At 38.7% G+C, this 22084-nt stretch overlaps 3 protein-coding genes and 1 non-coding gene across 4 annotated transcripts in view; 3 read left to right on the top strand and 1 right to left on the bottom strand.

Annotated features, from left to right (window-relative positions):
• Positions 1-13379, top strand: part of LOC131990749 (titin homolog) — a 53144-nt gene extending 39765 nt beyond the window's left edge. The window contains exons 17-19 of the mRNA XM_059355863.1: positions 4576-4783; positions 10051-10133; positions 12830-13379. Of these exons, the coding sequence (XP_059211846.1) occupies positions 4576-4783; positions 10051-10090 (248 nt within the window). The 3' untranslated portion in view covers positions 10091-10133; positions 12830-13379. The remainder of the gene's footprint in view (positions 1-4575; positions 4784-10050; positions 10134-12829) is intronic.
• trnae-uuc (transfer RNA glutamic acid (anticodon UUC)) lies at positions 12068-12139 on the top strand. The gene has a single exon. It is a non-coding gene; the product is annotated as a tRNA-Glu (tRNA).
• Positions 13380-17926: 4547 nt separating the features above from the next.
• myo6a (myosin VIa) overlaps positions 17927-22084 on the bottom strand; it is a 227596-nt gene continuing 223438 nt past the window's right edge. The window contains exon 35 of the mRNA XM_059355862.1: positions 17927-19363. Within this exon, the coding sequence (XP_059211845.1) occupies positions 19164-19363 (200 nt within the window). The 3' untranslated portion in view covers positions 17927-19163. The remainder of the gene's footprint in view (positions 19364-22084) is intronic.
• Positions 19428-20630, top strand: LOC131990711 (zinc finger protein 853-like). Its single transcript, XM_059355827.1, has one exon. It carries the CDS (start codon positions 19667-19669, stop codon positions 20285-20287), a length of 621 nt encoding a protein of 206 aa, XP_059211810.1. The 5' UTR covers positions 19428-19666; the 3' UTR covers positions 20288-20630.

Below are 22084 nucleotides of genomic sequence, written 5' to 3'. Positions count from 1 at the left end.
TACATCTATCTATCTATCCATCTATCTATCTGTCTGTCTGTCAGTCAGTCAGTCAGTCAGTCAGTCAGTCAGTCAGTCAGTCAGTCAGTCAGTCAGTCAGTCAGTCAGTCAGTCAGTCAGTCAGTCAGTCAGTCAGTCAGTCAGTCAGTCCATCCATCCAATACAAACCATCCACACACCCATCCATCATCCATCCAATAAAACCATCCATCCATCCATCCATCCATCCATCCAATAAAACCATCCATCCATCCATCATCCATCCATTCATCCATCCATCCATCCATCCATCCAATAAAACCATCCATCCATCCATCCTATAAAACCATCCATCCATCCATCCATCCATCCATCCTATAAAACCATCCATCCATCCATCCATCCATCCATCCATCCATCCATCCATCCAATAAAACCATCCATCCATCCATCCATCCATCCATCCATCCATCCATCCATCCATTCATCCATCCATCCATCCATCCATCCATCCATCCATCCATCCATCCATCCAATAAAACCATCCATCCATCCATCCATCCAATAAAACCATCCATCCATCCACCCATCCATCCTATAAAACCATCCATCCATCCATCCCTTCATCCATCCATCCATCCATCCATCCATCCAATAAAACCATCCATCCATCCATCCATCCATCCTATAAAACCATCCATCCATCCATCCATCCTATAAAACCATCCATCCATCCAATAAAACCATCCATCCATCCATCCATCCATCCATCCATCCATCCATCCAATAAAACCATCCATCCATCCATCCATCCATCCATCCATCCATCCATCCATCCATCCTTCCAATAAAACCATCCATCCATCCATCCATCCTATAAAACCATCCATCCATCCATCCATCCATCCATCCATCCATCCTATAAAACCATCCATCCATCCATCCATCCATCCAGTATTGTTTTAAGTGTCAGTATTAGCTAAGTGTAATTTTTTTTATTCCAAAAATGCTGTTTGTTTATTTCCTAGCAACATTTTGTGTTTTTTTTGTGGGTTTGGTTTATTTAATATTTTGTTATGTTTGTTTTATTTAGTATTGTAAGTTAAATGCACAGTTTCCTTCATTAAAATGCAGATTTCTCTGGTTAGAAAATAATTGTAAACATTTGCAATAACGGAACACACAACTCAACAAAATATGTAACATAGATCAGTATTTTTTCTATATATTTAATGCAGAAATGTAACATATAAATGCTTAAAAACAAAACAAACAGGCCTTACGACTAAGTATGCAATGATGTAACGATGATAATAAAGATCATAAAAAGGAAACTCTATATAAAACCTTGATTTCAGTCTCAATAAACTAATCCTCCAGGCAATGAAACTTAAATATTTCATGTTGGAAAATAAAGAGCATATTATATCTTTGTTAACAGCCAAGCTACAGGAGTTATGTCTCATAATTCTTATTGCATACAGTCACATTTTTATAACTTCACTATTCAGGAAAAAGCCATTCATAGCCCCTCATTCATTTTACAGCAGCAGCACAGTGATGTGGCTGATGATATCTCTTTATGTGTGTGTTAAAACACAAAGCAGCATCTCACATTAAGTCTCATTGTTGTATCTTCTCCATACTTTATAAGATTTGTGTTGTAATATTCTCCACAGATGAGACGCAGCCGTAGAGCAAAGATCACAAACACATTCAAATAGACTCAGTAATTAGGTCTATATGTCAACTCCACCAATACACAGAGGGGTTGTACAGAACGTTATAGGGCAGGAATAATAGTAATGAAGATGAGAAGTGAGCAGCGGAGACGAGAAGTGCTGCTGCAACATTTTTTGCCTTGCAGGCGGCTGATCGGGGATCGTGTTTCTGCTGAAACAATCGTGTCGTACAAACGGCCGATGGTGATAAAATACACTCAGTAGTGTTGTATCCACCCAGCTGTACATGCTTCATACTTCTCCTCATTATAACTAGTAATACAACAAAGAAAAAGTACTGCACTGAAAGTAAAAGTCAAGTAAATTCAGACAAATCTACTGAGACACGTCTCCCTTATCATTATTAAAGCCACTGGGCTGGAAATAGTAAAAATGCTGAATACTTTATCAAAGTTGAGTGTGTCATCAGGCATCCACTGAATTAAAATAACTATTAGAAAACCTTCTTCAATAACAGCTCGACTGGCTGCAAAAACGGTTGATTGACAGCTCAAGTACCATTTATTTTCCCATTTAATCACTGCTGCCTGGAAATAAACGACCAAATCTATCAAATTGAGCCTATTTGCTTAGAAAGCTTGAATAATATAGCTAATAAAGTAGTTTAGAATCTGTTTTTATTTACTACACCTCTAAGGGCATGGGGCTAATGGTTTTAGCGTTCTCATAGCATTCACATACATAGGAACAGTTAGCATACATTAAATGTTTTACCATAAATTACCAAGTATATCAAATGGACCCTGCTTGGCTGGAAAGCCTGATTAATCAACTAACTTTCAAACTAAATTAGACCGACCAAATCTGTGTTTTTATTTAACTACACCTCCAGGAGTATGGTGCTAAGGGTTTTAGCGTTCTCCATTTGCATGCAACAGTCAGTTAGCACAGCTTAAACGTTTACCAAATCTATCAAATGGAGCCTATTTGCTTAGAAAGCTTGAATAATCTGGCTAATAAAGTAGGTTAGAATCTGTTATTTACTACACCTCTAGGAGTATAGTACTAATGGTTTTAGCGTTCTCATATCATTCACATACATAGGAACAATTAGCATAGATTAAATGTTTTACCATAAAGTACCAAGTCTATCAAATGGACCCTAATTGGCTGGAAAGCTTGATTAATCAACTAACTTTCAAACTAAGTTAGACCGACCAAATATGTGTTTTTATTTAACTGGAGTATGGTGCTAATGGTTTTAGCGATCCCCATGCAAATGAATGGAACAGTTAGCATTGCTTAAGCGTTTTGCCTAAAAATACCAAGTCTATCAAGTAGGCCCTACTTGGCTAGAAAGCCTAATTATTCAACTAACTATCAAACTATGTTAAACCACCCAAATCTGTGTTTTTATTTAACTGTACCTCAATGAGCATGGCGCTAATGGTTTTAGCATTCTCCATTCGCATTCAACAGTCAGTTGGCATAGCTTAAATGTTTACCAAATCTATCAAATGGAGCCTATTTGCTTAGAAAGCTTGAATAATCTTGCTAATAAAGTAGGTTAGGATAGTGGTTTTAGCGTTCTCTATACGCATATAACGATCAATAAGCATAGCTTTAACCTTGTTAGCCTTAAAGTGCCAAATCTATCAAATGGACCTGACTTGGTTCAAAAGCTTGACTAACTGACAAACTAGTAAATTAAGTTGGACTAACCAAATTCCTTTGGGAAGCTGTAACTGTAAATAAAAAATACAATGAGTATATCTTTACAAGAAACAAAAGTTTCCCAGTTCTTTCATCTAAATTGAATTTATGTTGCAGAGGATTTGCAAATCATTGCTTTCTGTTTTTATTAAGTTTTTCACAGCATCTTGCAAGTTTTGCATATGAATCATTTTCTCCTGCTATGATTGTGAAGATATGAAATACATAAGTAATGTCCTGGCTTAGCCTCGCCTGAAGGCAACCCAGTAACAAAGGAAGGCAGAGACACTTATTGTAAAGAATGTCATGGTTATGTCAGATGATATCATACATTTTTCGCTGGTAAGGCCTGACATACGAACAGTATCATTTAGCTGATATAAATGTTTGCTGACAAGTAACAGACATTTCAGAACAGAAATAGCAAAGATATTTGTATTGATTGAAAGTTTTACTGGGTCTCAGAGGTAAAAACATCCGGTACATAGGAATAGATGTACATACAGTCATGGAAAACATTATTAGACCATTGTTTTATTCAATTTCTTGTTTATTTTAATGTCTGGTACAACTAAAGGTACACTTGTTTGGACAAATATAATGAAAACAACAAAAATAGCACATAAGAGTTTAATTTAAGAGCTGATATCTAGACATTTAACACGGTTTTATTGATAATAACCAAAATCATTATCAAGAAAACCATGGAAAATGTCTAGATATCAGCCCTTAAATGTACCTTTAGTTGTACCAGGTATCAAAATGAAGAAGATATTATGTATACTGTATGTCTGCTGACAAGTAACAGCAAGACATTTCTGAACAGATATTCCAAAGATATTTGTATTGATTGAAGTTTTACTGGGTCACAGAGGTAAAAACATCCAGTCCATAGGTATGGTAATAAATGTATAAATGTATGGTAATAAATGTATGTAGAGACGGACAGTGACCACACGCCTCTTATATCCGTACATTTCATCAACAGAACCCTCCAAACATGCTAATTTCCCCGGAGTGCCTCTGACGTTTAGTCTGGGAAGCCGTCCACGCCGGAGGCTGAATCTTACATTTCAATGCAGACCAGAAGCTGAGGATCTCATTAAAATCAAACAGTCCTCAGCACCTCCTGGAGAGGAGGGAGGGGAGCGGGAGGAGCAGGGACACGCTCCATGAATACTAATCTTCTTCTTCTTTGCAGCCGACCAGGCCGATGCCTGTAAGTTCCTGGCCTGCGACGAGTTCTCCCGCTGCATGGTGAACAGCCGGACCAAGGAGGCTCAGTGTGTGTGTGAGCCGGGCTTCCTGTCTGTGGACGGCCTGCCCTGTCAGAGTGTGTGTGTCCTGCAGCCGGACTACTGCCGACACGGGGACTGTCACATCGTCCCCGGACACGGAGCCGTGTGCAGGTAAACAAGCATTACAGGGCCTGTTAGGGTGTTGGGGTTTTATTCAATGTGACATGAGCAGCCTCAGGAAAATACTCCAACCAGAGATTATCAGAGAGAGTTTTAGAGATTCTGTTAACACAGAAATTACAGATGATTATCAATCACAATCGGCAAGAAGAAGTTTGCTTAACCTTCATTTAACACCCACATTAAAGCTGAATTAATCTATATTTTTGTACTGAGAACACTGGATCCACGAGTCTCAGTCTGAGCCCTTGTTAACTAGTTTATCTGCTCCGACTGCCTCCCAGACATGAAAAAAATACCAAAAAATACACAAAATTACAAAAAGAGACACAAAATTACCAAATAAGACACAGAATTACAAAAAAAGGCATAAAATGAACAAAAAATACACAAAATTGTCAGCCATTAGCTCTTATTGGTAATCAAACTCAACCTGTTAGTATTAAATGTGATTTTTATTTTTCAACATTTCATGTCATTGCTCAGTTCTTTTCTTAAAGTTTGAAGTCAGTGATGGACGGGACTTTGAAAACTAGCAGAAATCACTATTTAATGCCAACAAACATAGAATATGAAAGATTGGAGACTTTAGTGCTGTAGGTGTGATTAGCTCTGATGAACAGCTGATAGTTTTATATTTGAATTTCTCTCCTCTGTCTTAGTTTAAAAATATCGGTCCATTCATCAAAAGCTCAGAGGCTTAATTGGTACTGTGGTTCATTAACTGTGTGTCAGTTCACATGAAGATCTTTTTGTCCTCCAGAGATTTTATTAAATAATTAAACTTTAAGTGAATTAGAAGTTATTGCCTGGACTGTTAATAAACTGAACGTTAAAGTTCAGCTGACAGGGTGACAGGACCGTCTGCACTGCTTTTTCTAACCAATATTTTATTGGATTAAGTTGGTTTTACTTATATTTTTTTACGTTTTTGACCTCAAGTATTCGACTTTGCTTCAAATGGATGTTAATCTGTGTCCTTTTTTTTACTGTGTGTGCTATTGTGCAGCCTCTAAATGGAGCTTTGAGTTCAGCAGAGAAAGAAAAACTGACTTTTTTTAATTCAAGGTTCTTGATGGCATGTTTCTGTACTTTCTTTGTTCTTTTCTGTGCCTTCTGTTTGTCTGTGTTGGTTGGTTGGTTGGTTGGTTGGTTGGCTGTCTGGTTTGATGGTTGTTGGATAGTTGGTTGATTGGATGGTTGGATGGTTGGTTGGTTTGTTGGTTGGTGGGTTGGATGGTTTTTTTGGATGATTGGTTGGTTGGTTGGTTGGTTGGTTGGTTGGATGGTTGGTTGGTTGGTTGGATGATTGTTTGGATAAGTGGTTGGTTGGTTGGATGGTTGGATGGATGGTTGGATGATTGGCTGGTTGATTGTTTGGCTGGTTAGTTGGTTGGTTGTTAGATGGTTGCTTGGTTGCTTGTTTGTTCGGATGATTGATTGCTGGTTGGCTGGTTGGTTGGATAGTTCGTTGGTTGTCCTTTTTTTACTGTGTGTATTGTTGTACAGCCTCTAAATGAAGCTTTGAGTTCAGCAGAGAAAGAAACAAACTGATTCTTTGTAATTCAAGGTTCTTGGTGCACGTTTCTGTACTTTCTTTGTTCTTTTCTGTGTCTTCTGTTTGTCTGTGATAGTCTCACACACACAGAAACTAATCTCTCCATCACATCTCCAGCCCTCACCACTGTAAATCCGTGCTAAGTTGATTTTTTTCAGAAAGAGAGAGTTTCTTTTATTAACTACTGACTCACAGTCACTGCCTTTCGACTGCCAGAAAAATCTAATTTCAACCCTGTTAGACTTCAGCACCTCGGCTCCTGACACAGAGCACCTCAGAGAGTTTTCTATTGAAACATTAATTTCCCATCATCTGAACCTCTGCAAAGATATTCTTAGGTTACATTCTTATTATCTTTATGAGGCCTGTTGCTCTCTCAGACAGAAGGAATTTCATTTTCTTGAATTTCCATTTAGCCCCTGGTCAATAATGAGACGAGAGGAGAAGTACAAAATTCTCGACAACATACAAGTACTCAGTTCTTGAACTACCTATTGAGACCATAAGGTTATTATAAGAATGTTTACTGAGGTCATAAATCAAGTGAGAAACAGGACCATTCTTCTGTTGACTTCGAAAATGGACTTCTTTTTGCAGCGAGTGCAGTTGCCCCCTGCTGGCCATTAGAAAAAATGTAGGCTTAAAGCGCGGCTGCCAAATTAATGTTTTGATGGAACACATTTTGTTTAAACTGGAGTCTTTTTGCACAACAATAGAAGATACTTAAATATGTTTTTGTGGACAATATTTTGCACTTACTGTACATACTACTGCTTCTAAAATGGTTCAGCTCTTTTATTTTATGCGTAGGTAACACATCTTTGTGGTTTTTGATTTCTCCTATATTTCTCAAGCTTGTTTCTATTTTTTTTATTTATGTTTCTGTCTTTTTAAAACCCACTTGGCAGTAAATCTTCCTCCAACTTGGGAAATGACTATTAAAAGCACTGGTGGAAGTACAGAGCAGACCTCACAGTACAAGTTTATCCTCAGGCTGCAGGTAGAGCTGAGGTCATAAATGGAAATTATAGTGTGAAGAAAACGACGTAATCAGACTAATTGTGATTCATCCTCTGTTATTTGACAAAACTCTTCATTTAAACCTTATCACAAACACTTGGATCCATTTAAATAAGCATGACTGTGAAGCAGAGCTGTTTTTCTTGGATCCTTGATAAATACATTTCAGGAATAAAAATTAATGACGGAAAAAAACCTCAATGTCTTTAAGTATTTAATTAGATTTATTTAGGCAAGAAATTATGTTTTCATTTTAATATCAGGGCCTTGTTTGGTTTGATATTAAAATGGTTTTAAAAACAGACAATTTACTGTTTATTTCAACAGAGAAAAGCAAATATTTAATCATGCACATTTGAACAGAGCAGGTTTATATGAGACTGTTTGCATGGGGATGATTTCAAATAACCTGCAGCAACGTGAGACATTTAATCGATACTGAATGTTTTTCACTCTTGTGTGTTCGTGTGTGTTTTGGTTTTGGTGGAGGAGCTGAATACTGAAATATTTTATTTCACACTTTTGTGAATATTTGATGCACAAACAACAGAAGAGCTAAAGTTGCTCTCCTCTCTGAAATCTCAGGCAGCAGCAGCTTTCCTGTCTGCTCCGGGGGATTGAAGGGGTTCTCGGGGTTGCAGTCGACTTGGATTTGCCACCTGTCATTAACACTGAACCCTGTTTGTTCTAATCCTGTGTCCAGACCGGCCGAGAACAGGACACAGAAGCTGAAAACAGCAGTAAACACTGAACACAATCCAGCAGGTTAATACTGCAGAGCTGCACGCTCCTTTTAATCTTTTTTGGCTGCTTGACAAGCAGAGAAGCAACAAATCGGTTTTGGTGTGAGACAAAAGGCTTGTTAATCAAAAGATTCCCTGAAAACACACAGCGAGAAAACCTCTGCGGCTCTTTATGTCCACAAACACAGTTGTTTAGGTTTTCATCCTGCACCTTGCTCCCCCTGGGCCCCTGGTACTCCAGGTCACGTTTTTGTCCCGCAGCCACACACTCACCTGGCTTTGTTTTGTGCTGGCTTCTCGCCCAGGTTAGTGTTTGTGTAACAACAGATTTCTGAGCTGTCAGCCAAGTGTGGGCGCAACTCTGATTCACAGTGTCTTCGATACAGTTTACTGGCTGCTTGAATGAATCTGTAGGACCTGGAGGTGTTGTAACTGCTGACGTGTTTCGATGTTACAGATCGAGGAATGATGTTCATGAGATACTGCTTCCTTTAAACAGCCCAGACGTTTGTACCATACAAACAAGTGACATCTTTATTTTTTCACATCTGAAACATTGTTAACACTCGATCAGATCACAAGTGGACAGTATTCAATTCAACTGTAATCGACCACCATTGGGATTCGATCACTCAAACCGCTTGCTGAGGTGGTCCAGGTAAAGGTGGTTTGGTGGAGATTGTTTGGTTGGTTGGTTAGATGACTGTATGGTTGTTTTTTAGGTTGGATGTTTGGTTGGTTTGTTGAATGGTAGGATGGATTGGTTGTTTTGTTATGTGTTTTTGTTGGTTGTTGGATGCCTGGTTGAATGGATAGATGGTTGGTAGGTTGGTAGGGTTTTTTACATTTGTTTGTTGGTTGGTTTGTTGGTTGATTGGATAGTTGTTTGGATGATTGGTTGGCTTGTTGGTTGGTACGTTGATTGGTTGGATGGATGGATGTTTTTTTTGATGATTGGTTCACTGGTTGGTTGATGGGTTGGTTGGTTGGTTGGTTGGTTGGTTGGTTGGTTGGTACGTTGATTGGTTGGATGGATGGATGTTTTTTTGGATGATTGGTGACTGTTTGTTTGATGGGTTGGTTGGTTGGTTGGTTGGATGATTGGTTGAATGATTGGATGGATGGTTGGTTGTTTTTCTTATGTTTGTTAGTTGGTTGGTTGAATGATTGGTTGGTTGGTTGGTTGGTTGGTTGGTTGGTTGGTTGTGTTTTTTTTTACGTTGGTTGGTTGGTTGGTTGGTTGGTTAGTTAGTTGATTGGATGGTTGGTTGGAAATACAAAAGCAAAAAAGCAGCATTTAATCTTGTCCTGTCTTCCCCTTTCTTGTGTTGGCCAAGAACAGAGATAAACAGCAAGATGTTTGCAGAGACATTAAGAGAGATAAGATGGTTGCTTGAGTTCAGATTTTACAAGATTCTAGAGATTACACAGTCAGTAAGGGATCAATTACAAAACAATGGTCACAAGAAAGGAAATTTCCATCACAAAATATCCGACAGTAAGTAGTGTGATTATTACCTCACCTGCTGGTTCTGTTCCCATGATGTGTCTGAGCTTTCATCATTTTAACTCAGTGATGCAGAAGGGTGTGCTTCATTATTCAGGATAAATGCGAATGCAAAACTTAATTTCACTTGGGAACAGTGATCATATTTTCATTTCAAAAACAGACCATAAAAACAATAAAGGGACTAGTTTGTGTCTTTCCACCTGAGTATAATGAGCTGAACGTGTCTTCTGTCTGAGGTTCAGTCCATGTGATTTCTCTGCTTTTTGTATTTAGCACATTAGCAGTTTGTGCAGCTCTTCTGTGATATCTTCCCTCTGAATCAGTTTCAGGGTGGAGTGTCCTCTCAGTACATGTGCAGAGTTGCTGTGGCTGCACTTTCTTTTCAACACCTGCTTCATTTTTCTTTCTTTTTCCTTTTTTTTTTCAGAAACAAAGACAGCTACGCCCTCCCAAGCCTGGCTAGTTAAGAAAATATATCGAATTGGCCGCCACCTGAGAATACAACGAAAGGTAAAAGCAGAGCTGGTCGCCGGGAGCGAGGTTGTTCTGTTAAATCCCACACGTGCAATCATGTGTTACTGCAGGATGAAAGATCTTGCACACTCAGCAAGGCATTGTCGTATAAATTAGAGCTGAATCAGGTAAAAAAAAAACCACAGTGTGAGATAAAATCCACACCTAAAGCAAACACCTGAGCACCTTATCTTCCTGTGATCATTTGATTTAGACAAATTACCGAGCTGTAATCCTTCCCGCCAGTCTGAACCCAAAGTGATTTAGAGGGACTGTGTGTTTAAGCAGACACAGAGCTGAGTGATGACTAATTAAACCTCCCAAAGGATGGAGGAGCACGACTGAGCGTTAACACTGTTTTGGAGCAGAAACGTGGGGTTGACAGGTAAACACCAGGATTTGTCCTGAGTCCACGTCTCACCTCGGGGCGATTAGTCTGCTCCTCTGTGATCCTCTTTTGGGGTCTGAACCTCCAGCAGAGCTGGGAGTGTAGTGTAAATCCGTTGAAAATATATAGGTAATATAAGAAATTAATGCATGACATGACCTGGCAAAATGTAGGATTTCGGTTTTTATGGGAAAGGAAAAACTCATTAGACAAGTCAGCTTAGCGGATGCTCTGGTTGATTTGATAACATTAGAATAGGGATCTGACCTCCCAAGTGTGCTCTTATATCAAAAGTGGAACATAACAGGAAATTACAGGATATTGAACTTTAGTTACACAGAAATAATGACGCACGAACCTGCAAACTAAAAAGACAAACACAGGGTGTTGTCTCCTCAGAGTTGTTCTGATGTTTGGATTTGTCTGTCACATTTGGCATCTGTATCTGTTTTTGATACCTACAATAAATCCCGCACAAGGCTGTAATTCGAATCTGCCTGGTCGTCAAGTGTTTTTCTTCGACATAAGGAGAAGTTCAGGATGTCTCACCTGCCTGCTGCTCCAAACTAAAACATCATTACAACTGATTTGTTCTTTAAAAATATATTTAGTTTTCATTGTACGGCCACCTGCAGCACCTAAGAGCAAGGTACCCATGAAAACATTACAGCTTAAACAGGAATCACTGAAAAGGAGAAAACAGGAAAAACTTCTCTTGACCATTTTAAAAGCTTTTTTTGACACACTATATAGTATGTTTTTTTTTTTTTTCTGAGATTTTTGAGACACAAACTACCCTCCTACCATGATCAACATGCTGTTTTCAAGTGTTTTTAGACATTTTTTGACTAATGACACTATGATCGATGTTTGACTTTTTTCGACATACTATACTGTGGTGTTTTTAAAAAAAAGATTTTTGGACATACCAAAATATTGAATTTTTAGGATTTTCTAGACATTAATAACTACGATATTAACATTTAGTGCATTACCTTGAAAAACAACAACAACAACACAAAACTACTATTCAATGGATCAACAGACTATAATTGAAGCTTTTTAAAATATGACCATTTTTGACAAAAATCAACATGCTATGGTATGACTTTTTTTTTAGGTGGCTATATTTGTACATCCCATAATATGGTGTTTTCTCGCTATTTTTGGACAAACTATAGTACTACATGTATCAACAGACTATAATTGACCTATTTTAAGCATTTTTAGGTATCTAAAATTTTGACAATTTTTGACAAAAATCGACATGCTATAGTATGACTTTTTTTTTTAGGTGGCTATATTTGGACATCCCATAATATGGTGTTTTCTCTATATATTTAGAAAAAAGTATACTACTACATGCATCAACAGACTTTAATTGACCCATTTTAAGCATTTTTAGGCATTTTAAGTTTTGAACATTTTTGACCAAAATCGACATGCTATAGTATGACTTTTTTGTTAGCGGGTCATATTTGGACACCTGATATGTTTTTTTTCCTATTTTTGCACAAAGTATACTAAAACATGTATCATATGTTCCCATATGGTCTAGCGGTTAGGATTCCTGGTTTTCACCCAGGTGGCCTGGGTTCAACTCCCGGTATGGGAACGCTTTCATGTATCAACAGACTGTAATTAACCCATTTTAAGCCATTTTAAAATTTGACCATTTTTGACAAAAATCGGAATGCTATAGTATGAGGTTTTTTGTTAGCCGGTCATATTTGGACATCCCATAATATGGTGCTTTCTTGCTAATTTATTTGACAAACTATACTGATACATGTATCAACAGACATTAACTGACCCATTTTAAGCATTATTGAACATTTCAAATTTTGACCATTTTTGACAGAGTAGACATAGAGTATGACTTTTTCTTCTTCCGTAATAAGTGTGAAAAAAGATCACTATTACCATGATTACTGTGCTATTTTTAAGTGTTTTTAAGCATTTTTGGAAAACTGACACAAGCGATTTTCAAATTTTTTCGCTTTGGCGTTTTTTTTTTGCAAATTTGGGACATTTTATAATATGGTGTCTTTATTATATTTTTGGACAAGTTATACTATAACCATGATCAACATAGTATTCCCACAAGTTTTAAAAACATTTTGGTTTAAGTACAGTTTGACCATTTTTTGACCTGCTATAAGTTTTCAATTACCCTTTTAAAACTATAGTGACAGTTATGATTGTTAGTATGGTATACTTTACATTTTGATGACTGTCTTTACAGATTTTGACATTACACTAGATCTATTATATAATATATTTATATATTTTTCGCCCCATACAGACTTGATGAAACAGGACAGCAGGCAGCAGCACTCGCTGCAGCTTCAGAGTTAAAAATCCAAAATGATGCAGAGCTGAAGAGCTTCCAGGAGAAACTGTTCGCCTCCAAACTCCAAAAACGAGCTCCAAGCTTCAAACCAGAGGACGACCTTCAGGGAAAACTGACTTTTAGGCCACTTTGAAATCTGCTGGACGTCCGTCGTCTGCAGCCAGACGCAGCGTGGCGATGAAGAGGAGCTCAGCGAGCGTCTGCAGCTCGGATCAGGAGACGCTGATCCACCCGGACTGTTTTTATACAAGCCTGCTGACTCTGTGTAGTAAAACTCTAATATACTGGGACTGAAGACGAGGGGCACTTTGGATACGTTGCAGCAGCGACAGATAGGAAAATGCGGCTGATTTCATGGTGATCAGTGGTTCCCAACCTTTTCTAGCTTGTCACCCCTTAAAATCTACCAAAATCTACATCAGGTCTAAAGGTTAGACTTTAGTTTTTGGCACTTTTTCTTTTTCTGAATAGTTTAATTTTAACCCTTCTGCCCTCCTCAAATTTACTACCCTTTTGTGACCCTCGTGGTTTTTCATAAATCGCTTAATCAACTTGTTTAAAAAAAGCAGACTATAATTTTCCCATTTTAAGCATTATTAGGATTTTAAAATTTTGACCATTTTTGACAAAAATTGGCATTCTTTTGTATGGTTTTTTTGATAGCCGGACATATGTGGACATCCCATGTTTTATTTTGCTACTATTTTTGGACAAAGTATACGACTACATGTATCAACAGACTATAAGTGACTATAGGTCTGAAGTTGATTAAGAGATTTATGAAAAAATCTGAAAGAAATATTGATGTATGGTGATTTTATAGAAGTTTTAGTGTGTTAACCAAACATTAAATAATTTTCTGAATTTTTACCTTTCGAAAAAAACACAAAAATGAATTATTTTCCATAAAATAAATAGTAGTGAGCTGGGTCTTTGACTCTTGAATGTGATAAAAAAAAACTGGCATATAAATGTATGTTTGGTAGTTTCAAACAAGTCTGAAGTTGTTTAAGAGATTTATGAAAAAAAATCTGATTTATGGTGATTTTTTTTGGCCACAAGGGTCACCAGAAAAGACATGTAAGGGTTAATGGCAATGGATTACAAAAATTTTACTAAAAAGAAAAGTTCCTGCAAAAATTCATGCCTCAAGCTGTAACACAGCCAAATTGATCAACAAATGAAAAAAGAAGAGAAAAATGGCCTGAAATGCCAGAGGACTGCATAAAGGTTAAAGGACTAAAGGACCCAACAAGGTGAAAGAATCCAGGATTTCCTGGATTTGTTCCTTTTTTTTGTCCTTTTATTTATCTTGTAACCCCTCAGGTTGTTTTTTTAACCCCGGGTTGGGAACCAGTGATCTAACCACCAGGATGAGGAGCATTAGGACCCTACGGACTGCAGCTGTACTAAGGTGGTGCTTTGAGCTCAATGCTCACAATGACAATGCTAATGTTTAGCAGGAATAATGTTTACCATGTTTATTATTATTAGCATAGCTTGTTTTAGACCATCATCCCCATATTCTCTTGTACAGTTCATGTAAATAGACGAAACAGATTGTTTATTGCTGCCTGTAATTTGGACTTTTTTCTTATTTTAAGTTGTAAAATTGTCTTTTAAATGTTTGATAGCTGAAAATACAAACTATGTTGAATAAGAGAACCACATTCTCTTAATTTCTTCAGAAGGTTTTTAGCAGATCTGCATGTTTTTTTGTGAAAGAACGAGCCGAGAGGTGAGTGAAACATGGAATGCTTTTATTGGTCTGTTAGAGAGATCAGCGTTAGAAAAGTGACAGTGGACAAAGGCAGTGCTTCCCCAGGAATGATTGTAATGTGTGGAGAGAGACAGATGCAGGACATTTTTTACTCATTTTTCTCTTTTATACATTTGGAGGAAATATTCTGAGATCATCACTCAGATGTCAAAACCAATACTGGAGGTGGTAGACGTGGGCAAAGCTCAGAATGTGGCCTCTTTAAAGCCGGCATTAACACACAGGAAGTCACCTCGTTTCACCTGAATTCAAACCGAACTAAATGCACTTCACATCTCTGAACTCCTGCAATTTTTAAGTCAACTGTGAAGCAAATGAGGTGCGTAAATGCATCTTAAATCAGAATAAACAGGTGCATGTTTGTTTTGAGCAGAAACAAAATGAGTCAGTTTACTCACAGCTGTGTTGTTTCATTCATTTTAACTAACTTTTCACCAACAACGCCCATAAAAAACTCCTTTTCAGTCGACTTTACAGAGACGTCTAGACGCGTGTTGACCTGCAGATCAACAAATCAAAACTTGTGTCTTTGCTTGTCACCGTGAGCTCGACTGTCAGACCTTTGGCTGCATTGGTTCATTGATTTGGAAGCTGCGTTCCTGCATGTTAATGCTGCTGGTAAAAAGGGGATCAAGTATGGGCTGAAATATGTGCCACCGGGAACTGAATTTGAATTATTTATATTTGAATTTGAATTGCTTAACTTGAAGAATTGCATTAAAAAACTGAATCTGAATTGTAATTTTAAATTGAATTTATTAGGTTGGAACTGAACATTCAGTTCTCACAATTCAATTTCAATTTTCTGGGACAAAGATACACAGAGCGCCTCTTCGGCCAATCAGCACCTCCCTTTTCTTTTGTAACATTTGTTGCTACCCGGTTGCCATAGCGCCTCTTCGGCCAATCAGCACTTCCGTTTTCTTTTGTTGCTACCCGGTTGCCACTCACCACGAAACGGAGGAAGAAGTTAGACTGGCTTGACCATGGATTGGCTGAAGAGGCGCTATGGCAACCGGGTAGCAACAAATGTTACAACAGAACACAGGGTGCTGATTGGCTGAAGAGGCGCGAGGTGTATCTTCGTCGCAGAAAATTTAAATTCAATTTTTTGCGAACTGAATTTGAATTGTGAGAACTGAATGTTCAGTTCCAAACTAATAAATTCAATTTCATATTACATTTCAGATACTTCACAATTCAAAATAATTTCGCTAAATTAAATTTAAATTTTCTGGGACGAAGATACACAGAGCGCCTTTTCGGTCAATCAGCACCTGCATTTTCTTTTGTAACATTTGTTGCCACCCGGTTGCCATAGCACCTCTTCAGCCAATCAGCACCTCCGGTTTTTTTTTTGGTAACATTTGTTGCTACCCGGTTGCCATAGCGCCTCTTCGGCCAATCAGCACCTCCGTTGTTTTTGGTAACATTTGTTGCTACCCGGTGAGATGCTATGGCAAATGGGTAGCAACAAATGTTACAACAGAAAACGGAGGTGCTGATTGGCTGAAGAGGCTGTCGTTGACAAAGACAAAAATGTTCAAATGTGACATTTTCACTATAATTTTAGTTAGTTTTGTAACCATTAAATACAGTTTCAGTTAGTTATTGTTTTTTAAAAAACTTTAAATTTTTTTTAGCAGGTAACGAAAATGGTTTTTCAATTCTATTTTTCATTATTTTGTTAGTTTTCGTTAACAAAAAAACCTTGCTGTGAATTTCCATCAACAATTTTTGCTGATTGGCCGAAGAGGCGCCATGGCAACTGGGTGGCAACAAATGTTACCAAAAAAACCGAGGTGCTGATTGGCCGAAGAGGCGCTCTGTGTATCTTCGTCCCAGAATATTGAAATTGAACTTTGCAAACTGAACTTGAATTGTGAGAACTGAATGTTCAGTTCCAAACTAATAAATTTGAATTTCAAATCACAAATCAGATTTTTCAGTGCAATTATTTAAGTTAAACAATTCAAATTCAAATATAAATAAGTTAAATTCAGTTTCTGGTGGCACATAATCAAGCTAGTTTGCAACAAGACAGATCTTCATGCTTTCACACAATCTAAGTCAGCGTTTTGTTGTGCAGAGAAGTATGGAAGCCCTTTCCACCCAAAATGTGTTTCCTGTTCTAAATCAATATTCAAAGACTGTTACAGGACTTTTTCTACCTTATTTTTCTGGCAGTAATGGGCTTCCATAGAGAGGAGCGCTGGAAGGAACAGAAAGCTCAGGAACAGACTCCCTCAGGTGAATAAAGGTGTAACATCACAGCAGATTGTCTTTTTCTCTTCGCTTAGTTTGCATGATTTATTGCTTCTCGTGCCCCACAAGTAGAAACTGTTTCTTTTCAAAAAAATAAACATATGCATTCCAGTTGGAACATATGCGTCTGCACCTGCTGCAGAGCAAATATTCAGTGTTCAGTGTCTGAATGTTCCAGTTCACAGAGAGTAGCAGAGTTACTGACATGCTCCGAAGCTTCCCACACAGCACACAGAGGTCCAATCTGACACGAGATTTGAATATTATTTTTTAAACATTTCTGGAATCAAATAATGCATGACGTGATTTGAATTTTTTCAGGATAATGTCGGTGGAAAACATGTGAAACAGCCTTCGGGAATCACTGCATTGGCAAAACTATGTTTCCTGGTGTAAAAAGATCAAATTTTGACGATGGGATGAGGGAGATTTTCTGCAGCACTGATCTGGTCTCAGTTGCATCTCAGCAGTTGCATAATTATTTCACATTTTCTGCTTCGCTTAATAAACAAATAAAACTTAATCAGGGAGCTGAATTACTGCTCTGCACTGCAAAAAAAGGTGTATCTAAAAACAGGATAAAAACATTAAATCTGAGGGAAATGATCTTGCTGCATGGACAGATAATTTACCTTGACAAGATTTCTTCAATTAACATTATTAAATCTAGGAATACGCATGTTGAATGCTTAAAATAAGAATTTAACTCTTAAAACAAGATAAATTAAAGCTGCAAGCAGCGATGAACTGGCCCGAGAAAAACAACAACTTTAGATTTAGAAGTGTTAGATCATTTATCTTGTTTTAAGAGTTAATTTCTTATTTAAAGTGTTCAACATGCTTATTTCACAAAAAGGTGTAAAATCACAACAAAAAGACCAAAAAAAGACCAAAAAATACACAAAAAGGGAAAAAAATACACAAAAAGATAAAAAAAAAAAAAAAAAAATACACAAAAAGACAAAAAATACCAAAAAAAGATGTAAATCACCAAATAAGACACAAAATCACCAAAAAACAAAAAGACAAAGATGTGAAATCAAAGTTGCTTTCTGGTCCATTCCCCCGTACTGAACTGGGTGAAAGGGCTTCAAAGTCTTTAATTATTGTTTTTTTTTTTCATTTGTTACTTTTTGGGTCATTTTGTGTCTTTTTATGGATATTTTGTGGGTCATTTTTACATCTTTTTTGGTAATTCTGTGGGTTGTTTTGGTTGTTATTTGTTCATTTTGTGTCTCTTTTGTAAATTTTTTGGTCATTTTGTGACCAAAAAAAGATGTAAAATGATATCTAATTTTAAGAAATCTTGTCAAGTGAAATTATCTGTCCATGCAGCAAGATCATTTCCCTCAGATTTAATGTTTTTATCTTGTTTTTAGACACACCTTTTTTGCAGTGTGGCCAAAAAAACAAAAGAAACAAAAAAACAAACCCCAAAGAGGGCTTAAAGTTTGGATGTTTGGTCTCAAAGTCAAATGTTTTTGGACCTTTTTTTCTCATTAGCTTTACACATTAAATCACACACAGTGAGAAGAAAAGAGGAATCACTACATGGACAAATCAACGAGGTCTCAAGTTACATTCGGTCGGAAAGACAAAAGGTAAAAATAAGAAAGTATTAGCGAGTATTTGACTGAAGTGAGAGCAGTCACTCATGCAGCTGTGCCTCACGGTGACGCCTCCTTGTGCAAGTGTTGTTCGCCCTGTAAGAACCACATGGAGACTGTAAACAGAGAGGGATCGCCAGCCGGCTGTTAGGATGGAAGCGACACACCGCTGAGACGTCAGTGTAATAATCAGGAATGCATAATAATTACAGAGGGATTCATGTTTGGGGAGGCAGCTTCAAAAAATAAAACAAAAAGTCCTACTTCTGGCATTTCCACCCTGTTAAAGTAGTATTAAGGCCTCGTAGTTAGACTTGTTACAGAGAACAGAATCCCCTTGGAAAACAACCAGATGTGATAATTTAGTGTGATTTTTCTGCATAGGGTTCAATGCAAAACTTCCCTGCCTTCCTCGCCCACGAAGCCAGCACGAACAAAAAAAAAAAAAAACGACAACAGAAGAGAAACAAAAGGACAGTGGAGAGGAGTGGCTGAATGCCTCGCAGTCAGAACCTGCTGCAGGACGATCAGACGCCATCTGGGTTAGGTAGCTGGTGCATTTGTCCCTTTGTTTGCAGTGAGAAGCCCCCCAGGCCCCCTGGAACCGGACCCCCGGGCTCCCCGCAGGCCCCGTCTACTTGAACATGCTCTGCAGCATGGCGGTGGCGTAGGTGGGGCGCGCCTGCCGGCTCTCGATGGCGCTGCGGAGGTACTGGACGCCGCCGCAGCGCTCCCAGATCTCCTCGAACTGGCGGGGCAGGATCTCGGCGCCTCTCTTCCTTGACAGGCCCGTCTCCTCCAGGCTCAGCTCGCACATCTCCATGTCGTCTTTACCTGGAAAATAAATATGTTTTAACAACAGGCAGAGAGCAACAGGAGCTAAAGACGCTCCAACAAGAGCTAAAGACGCTTCAACAGGAGCTAAAGACGCTTCAACAGGACTTAAAGACGCTCCAACATTAGCTAAAGACGCTTCAACAGGAGCTGAAGACGCTCCAACAGGAGCTGAAGACGCTCCAACAGGAGCTAAAAACGCTTCAACAGGAGCTAAAGACGTTCCAACAGGAGCTAAAGACGCTCCAACAGGAGCTAAAGACGCTTCAACAGGAGCTAAAGACGCTTCAACAGGAGCTAAAGATGCTTCAACAGGAGCTAAAGACGCTTCAACAGGAGCTAAAGACGTTCCAACAGGAGCTAAAGACGTTCCAACAGGAGCTAAAGACGCTCCAACAGGAGCTAAAGGCGCTTCAACAGGAGCTAAAGACGCTCCAACAGGAGCTAAAGACGCTTCAACAGGAGCTAAAGACGCTTCAACAGGAGCTAAAGACGCTTCAACAGGAGCTAAAGACGTTCCAACAGGAGCTAAAGACGCTTCAACAGGAGCTAAAGACGCTCCAACAGGAGCTAAAGACGCTTCAACAGGAGCTAAAGACGCTTCAACAGGAGCTAAAGACGCTTCAACAGGAGCTAAAGACGTTCCAACAGGAGCTAAAGACGCTTCAACAGGAGCTAAAGACGTTCCAACAGGAGCTAAAGACGCTTCAACAGGAGCTGAAGACGGTCCAACAGGAGCTAAATACGCTTCAACAGGAGCTGAAGACGGTCCAACAGGAGCTAAAGACGCTTCAACAGGAGCTAAAGACGCTTCAACAGGAGCTAAAGACGCTTCAACAGGAGCTAAAGACGCTTCAACAGGAGCTAAAGACGCTGAATTTTTTAAAAACAGATTATACTATATTATGTATGAACAGACTATAATTGACCCATTTTCAGCATTTTTAGGCATTTTAACCTTTGCCCATTTTTGACAAAAATCGACATGACATTTTTTTCTCCGCAGGTCATACTTGTACATCCCATAATATGGTGTTTTCTCGCTATTTTTGGACAAATTATACTGCCACTTGTATCAACAGTCTATAATTGACCCATTTTCAGCATTTTTAGGCATTTTAAAATTTGACCTTTTTTGTCAAAAATTGTATTATTATATATACTATAAGTAAAAGTAAAAGTGCTTTACAAATAAAATGTATTGTTATTATTATTATTATTATTATTATTATTATATACTTTATTATTTTCTTCTTCCATTTTTGGACATATAATACCATAACTTTTTATTTTTCATGTTTCGGACATACTATACTATGACTTTTCTCCCCCTTTTTTTGGCATACTATATACTATTACATTTTTCTCAATGTTTTGTCATAGTATACCATGACCATTTTGGCGTACTCTACATCCATCCATCCATTTTCATCCTTATCAGTGGCTGGTTGTGGGCTCAACAGGCTCTTCCAGTACTTATTCCCGACATTATCTATGTGACTGAGTCACTCCACTAGAACAGCCTCAGAAAGGCTGCCCCTCCCGCCTCTTTCTCTCTGGCTGGTGGTAAAATGTGTCCCAGCGGTGATGGGTCTAATGGCCATTGCGTGAACTTGTTTAGAAAAGGGTTTAAATGTAGAGTATAAATGTCCTGCTCTCCAGCTTCAATGCTCCTTTAAACTGTCGATTTAGGAGCATTTGGTCTTTGTTGTTCTACATCCTGAATAAAAAGTGCAGCAACAGGAACAATTGAACTTCAGCAGACTAAATATTTCACCCTCCAATGACGGCAATTTACATTCAGTCAGTATAACACAACACATCTGCAGCTCTAAAGGCAATAACAAGTTCCAGCAGCGTGTTCGCCAACTTTTATACGAGGCAGTTAGTCACCCACATACTGCTGCTGCTGTCTGTGAGCACCGCTGCTCCAAAATACCAACTATTCTCGACAACGGGAGCCTTTTCCTCTGATTGACGACCACACACTTCAACACGGTGACACAAACCCGGAGCGCCCAAACATTCCTCAGCCCACTGCGGTCCTCCGAGTCGAGGGAAAGAGTCGGGAGGTTTAAAACACATGCAAGAACAGATGGCTGAACAAAACAACTAGTTTTCTCTTTTAGTGTTCTGTTTGGACTCATTTCGTACAATCTGTGCTTTTACAGCTCGCTGTGGCACAAACACTGTTAACTCTCATGCAGGTGCTTTCATTTATCTGAGGCTGAACTCTGGGAAGCAGAGGGAGGCTCATCAGAATTGTGATTTTACAATTAACGCTGCATGATGGACTTTTTCATGACTGTGGTTTTGTACTCAACTAATAGGACTATAGGCGCGTTTCCATTAGGTGCTTTTCCCTCTAGTGAGTCGCTATAGGTGTGGCTTGGGAGAGAGGCCAAAGAGAGGATCTTGTGGACAAAGATCCGCCCAACTTCACTGGTTAGTAGCTCAGAAGTGGCTCAAGAAAGAACCTGCCTCGGGTCGGTACTTTCTGAGCTGCTACTAACTAGTCGACGCTGACTGGATACGGTTGAGGCGGCGATTCTGCAGATGCATGACTCATTTGCAGACTGGTGCAAACTGGAGGCTGAGGGGTTAAAACATCTCCTGCTCTGACTGCAGCTGTGAGAAACTGCTGCGGGAAGACTGGGCCGCTTGTGAGTGCTTTGGGACGGCACCTGCTACTCATTAAGAAGAGTAGAAACGAGTCTCTAA

The sequence above is a fragment of the Centropristis striata genome, chromosome 18, assembly GCF_030273125.1.
Source record: "Centropristis striata isolate RG_2023a ecotype Rhode Island chromosome 18, C.striata_1.0, whole genome shotgun sequence".
In the NCBI taxonomy this organism is placed as follows: domain Eukaryota; kingdom Metazoa; phylum Chordata; class Actinopteri; order Perciformes; family Serranidae; genus Centropristis; species Centropristis striata.
The sequence above is the reverse complement of the archived record's forward strand: the minus strand, read 5'-3'. Positions and strand labels throughout refer to the sequence as shown.